This window comes from Siniperca chuatsi, linkage group LG10, assembly GCF_020085105.1.
Source record: "Siniperca chuatsi isolate FFG_IHB_CAS linkage group LG10, ASM2008510v1, whole genome shotgun sequence".
NCBI classification, from domain to species: domain Eukaryota; kingdom Metazoa; phylum Chordata; class Actinopteri; order Centrarchiformes; family Sinipercidae; genus Siniperca; species Siniperca chuatsi.
The window spans coordinates 30,888,240-30,893,239 of record NC_058051.1 but is presented as its reverse complement, the minus strand read 5'-3'; the positions used below and the strand labels follow the sequence as shown (position 1 = coordinate 30,893,239).

General features: G+C 46.2%; 1 protein-coding gene across 4 annotated transcripts in view; it reads left to right on the top strand.

The window, feature by feature from the left end:
- Positions 1-5,000, top strand: part of cxxc1a (CXXC finger protein 1a) — a 17,192-nt gene that overhangs the window by 876 nt on the left and 11,316 nt on the right. For all 4 annotated transcript variants that reach the window (XM_044211243.1, XM_044211244.1, XM_044211246.1 and 1 more), the window contains exons 2-8: positions 1-164; positions 396-496; positions 609-757; positions 1,608-1,763; positions 3,681-3,869; positions 3,954-4,055; positions 4,129-4,346. The exon at positions 1-164 is cut by the window's left edge and continues 19 nt beyond it. In XM_044211243.1, coding sequence (XP_044067178.1) covers positions 160-164; positions 396-496; positions 609-757; positions 1,608-1,763; positions 3,681-3,869; positions 3,954-4,055; positions 4,129-4,346 — 920 coding nt within the window. In that variant the 5' untranslated portion in view covers positions 1-159. The remainder of the gene's footprint in view (positions 165-395; positions 497-608; positions 758-1,607; positions 1,764-3,680; positions 3,870-3,953; positions 4,056-4,128; positions 4,347-5,000) is intronic.

Below are 5,000 nucleotides of genomic sequence, written 5' to 3'. Positions count from 1 at the left end.
CAGAGCGAGGCGCGGAGGAGGAGGAGGGGAGGAGGAGGAGGAGAAGGAGCTGGAGGAGAGGGAGGTGAAGAGGGAGGAGGAGGAGGAGGGGTGACCAGAGGAACCCCCACCAAAGGTCCTGTATACTGTATCTGCAGGAGACCAGACATCAACTGTTTCATGATGTAATAAACTTCATATATCTATCAATAAGTAATAGAGTCCATTTACAAATACCACAGTCAACACTAACCTGTCTCTCTCTCTGCCTGTCTGTCTGTCTGTCTGTCTCTCTCTCTGCCTGTCTGTCTGTCTGCCTGCCTGTCTGTCTGTCTGTCTGCCTGTCTGTCTGTCTGTCTGTCTGTCTGTCTGCCTGTCTGTCTGCCTGTCTGTCTGTCTGCCTGTCTGTCTGTCAGAGGGTGTGACAGCTGCACTGAGTGGTTTCATGGAAACTGTATTGGAGTTTCAGAAAAAGCAGCTAAAGCCATCAGAGTCTGGTACTGTCCGTCCTGCAGAGGTCAGTGTCCTACAATATCTAAAATAGTGTTAATATAGAAACATATATAAGTGTAACTTAGCTGTTAGCTGTCTGTTAGCTGTGTGTTAGCTGTGTGTTGTGTCCTCTGCAGACAAAGACTCGTCTCTGGAGATTAAATTCCGTCCGAAGAAGACCAAGGAGAAGGAGGAGAAAGAGTCGGAGCCAGAGAGGGAGGACAAACCTGACGGAGACGGGAGCTCCACCCCCCAGCCCAAGATTGACAAGAGGCGGGGCTCACAGGTAACCAGGCAACTAGACTGACAGGAGGCGGGGCTCACAGGTAACCAGGCAACTAGACTGACAGGAGGCGGGGCTCACAGGTAACCAGGAAACTAGACTGACAGGAGGCGGGGCTCACAGGTAATCAGGCAGCGTTCTGGTTTCCATTTGTAGTCCGAGTATTGACCAATCACGTTTGAGCGGGCTTTGGTTCATGCAGGTAAACCGTCTGTGTGGAGAGCAAAAGAGGCGGAACGCATCGGCTACGATCTGACGACGATTTAGCTTTCATCAAACTCGTTACCCTAAAGATTAGATTTTTATCAGCTTTTTAAAATGTATCTGCATTCGGATCGTTGTGAGGTGGGCTCTGAGATTGCTTATCCACCAACTGACACTTCAACTGCTTGCAGTCTTCACACTTCAGCTATCTCCAGTACCTCTGAAATTTCACTTGCTTTCATTGTGTGCAGTTCAACTGGAACTTCAACAGCTTCCATCTCTTACTTGCAGCTAGTTTCAGAGTCAGCAAGTCAACTGACACTTCAACTGCTGTCAGTGCACACTTCAACTATCTCTGGCGCCTCACTTCGATTGAAATTTCCGTTGCTTTCATCTTTTATACTTCAGCTGACAGTTCAGCTTTTTTCAGTCCTTACTTATCAACTGGCAACTTTCACTGCTGTAGAGGCTTAGATATCGACTGACAGTTCAGCTGCTTTCATTTGTTACTTCAAATGACACTTCAAGTCCTATAAGCGCTTCAAATTAAACTGCAACTCTCGCTCAATATTTCACTGAGTGAAGACATTTCAAGCCGTTTGCAGTGTTTCCACCAGCGCAGTACGTTGCGTTTGTATTTCTGTTTCAGATCAAGCGTTCGGCCAGGATGTGCGGAGAGTGCGACGCCTGTCTGAGGACGGAGGACTGCGCTCAGTGCGACTTCTGCAAAGACATGAAGAAGTTCGGAGGTCCAAACAAAATCCGACAGAAGTGTCGACTGAGGCAGTGTGAGGTCCGAGCCCGGGTGAGTCAGCGTGACGGGCTGTAGGTTTACACACACTAGGAATTACTTTATTTCTACTAAACGTAGTAGAAATATAAAGAAAGATTTTTTTATTTTTTATTTATTTAAAGAAAGGGGGGAACAATGCATATTAATGAACATTTACACAAATGTAAATATGCCAGATTATAGCCTAAGGCTAATTTCCATCTGCAGACCCCCTGGCAGGTTAACAGAAAGATAAGAACATACAGTACACTTCAGTTGGACAGAGACAGGAAAACAAGGTTTTATCGTGTTAGTACAACTACAATCATTCAACAGAAAACAAGTCGAAGGGTCACAGACAACAGTTAAGACACATATCTGTATTGCACAAGCCCTTCTACTGCAGTGTCCTATTGCACACACCCTTACATTACACTGATCCCTATTGCACACACCCTCATATTGCACTGATCCCTATTGCACTGATCCTATTGCACTGATCCCTATTGCACTGATCCCTATTGCACTGATCCCTATTGCACACGCCCTCATATTGCACTGATCCCTATTGCACTGATCCCTATTGCACTGATCCCTATTGCACACGCCCTCATATTGCACTGATCCCTATTGCACTGATCCCTATTGCACACACTCTTGCATTGCACCGATCCCTATTGCATTTTGACTTGGAGATATAGTTAAGCGTATGTTGCACAGGAGTACGTTTTAGCATATTTGGGCTCACACATGATCACATGTTTGTCTCTCTCTCAACCATGATTTTAAATGTTTCTTAAAAGTAGGAAAACTTGTGCTTTCCCTCACTGAGAGTGGAATAGTATTCCAAAATGTTACACTGTGGTATGACCAGACGTTTTGGGAGAAGGCAGTTCGCCTGAGCGGTAGCTCACAGTCGTCTCTGACAGTTGATCGAGTTATTCTTGATCCAGCCGAGCTGACAGATTTTGGCTTGATAAAATCATTCAATGGTGGAGGCGCCATACCATGTAGGACCTTATAGATCAAACAGGCCGCTTTAAATTGTTTAAAGTTTACAAAAGATAAAAGATAAAGCAAATACTGCACGTCAAGAAACATAAATATAAAATGAACAATAAGATATTAAAGAATATTTAAAAAAATCCAAGACAATAATGAAGAATATGTACAATATGATTATTTAAATTACAAATAAGTTACACTGAGAGTTTGTTTCATTCACTGTGTGAGAATAACCAGAGACTTTAGACTCTATAATTAGTATGAATGATGAAAGCTTATATGTGAGTTTCCATCAGACTGTAGTGCAGCGTTTCAGGAGTGTTTCCAAACTAATATCAGCGCTCTCGCTTCCTTAATGAAAGGGAGGTTTTTCTTTTCATTGTGAGGTTTTTACGAACCGAACAGACGTCACTGTAGAAACGCACAAACTAGTTGATCCAAGATGTCTGACGGAGAATATCTCAGTAGGTGGGAAAATATTTTGTAATCAGCGACGACTTGGTGTTGAAACAGAAGATTCCTTGTGTTTCTGCTGTCTGCTGAGACACCAGTCTGGGATTTTGGTCACCTGTAAGATGCTGATCAGGGATTCAACACCTGCACAGTCTAACGCAACTGTTCTGACATAGAGTCGACTTTTACGTTTCCTATCGTTCAGTTTTTGTTGATGCCGTCATAGAGGAGTTAGTGACGGTGCGGAACTGGACCGCATTATATTCAGAGGTGTTTCTGATACAGGAAGTGGTCAGAATATTAGGAACACCTCTGAATATAATGCGGTCCAGTACAACAGCACTTTAACTAACTCCACCTGCTTTGGATTGTACAGGTGTGCCTAATAAAGTGTGTATATATACTGTATATATCATAATAACCGATTTATTGATGGTTTATTCGTAAACATCTCCACAGCTGGTAAATATGATGTTATTGATCTCTGAGCAGAAGATGCTTCGGGTCAAAGACGAGGAGATCGGTCGGAGCGGCGGCAGGGGGCGGGGCCTCCAGAGGAAAGGGGCGGGCTATCAGACAGAGGATGAGGAGGAGGAGGAGGAGGAGGAGGAGGAAGGCGTGTTCAGTGAGAGTGAGCTGGAGCTGTATGAGCAGTACAAAGCTGCTGGATACAGAGACCTGGTCAGTATGTGTGAGTGAGTGTTTCTGACCAATCGGCTGTCAGAACAGGCACTTCCTGTGGTGTGATGCGTCTTCCTGTTGCAGGTGTGGCACAGCGAGGATGAGGACGCCCAGTCGGACTCTCTCAGGAAGAAGGCGGTGAAGGTGAAACATGTCAAGAGACGAGAGAAGAAGACGGAGAAGAAGGTGAGGACGGTTTCAACGAGATGATTGATGATGTCACTGATGACGTCACTAACACACCTGTCCTCCCCTGCAGAAGTCTGTCTCTGCTCCTAAAGAGGAGGCGAAGCCTCGTCGTCACAAAGTGAAGCAGCGTCACAGGGAGCGCGTGCGGCACAGCGAGCGAGGAGGAGAGGTCGGGGCTAAGGAGGTGGGCGGGGCTCTGAGGCAGTGTCTGGGTCCAGGATGCGTCCAACCGGCGAGGATCAACTCCAAATACTGCTCCGAGGACTGCGGCATGAAGCTCGCGGCCAAGTGAGTCTGATCACACAGCTTAACTACCTGTGAAGGTGAAGACACACCTGAACAACATCAACACAACCGAGTCCACAACCAAGTCCACAACAGAGTCCACAACAGAGTCCACAACAGAGTCCACAAACAAGTCCACAACAGAGTCCACAACAGAGCGAGTCACAAACGAGTCCACAACAGAGTCCACAACAGAGTCCACAACAGAGTCCACAACAGAGTCCACAAACAAGTCCACAACAGAGTCCACAAACGAGTCCACAACAGAGTCCACAAACAAGTCCACAACAGAGTCCACAACAGAGTCCACAAACGAGTCCACAAACGAGTCCACAACAGAGTCCACAAACAAGTCCACAACAGAGTCCACAACAGAGTCCACAAACAAGACCACAAACAAGACCACAAACTAGTCCACAACCGAGTCCACAACCGAGTCCACAAACAAGACCACAAACAAGACCACAACCGAGTCCACAAACGAGTCCACAACCGAGTCCACAACCGAGTCCACAACCAAGTCCACAAACAAGTCCACAACAGAGTCCACAACAGAGTCCACAAACAAGTCCACAACAGAGTCCACAACAGAGTCCACAAACAAGACCACAACCGAGTCCACAACCGAGTCCACAACCGAGTCCACAACAGAGTCCA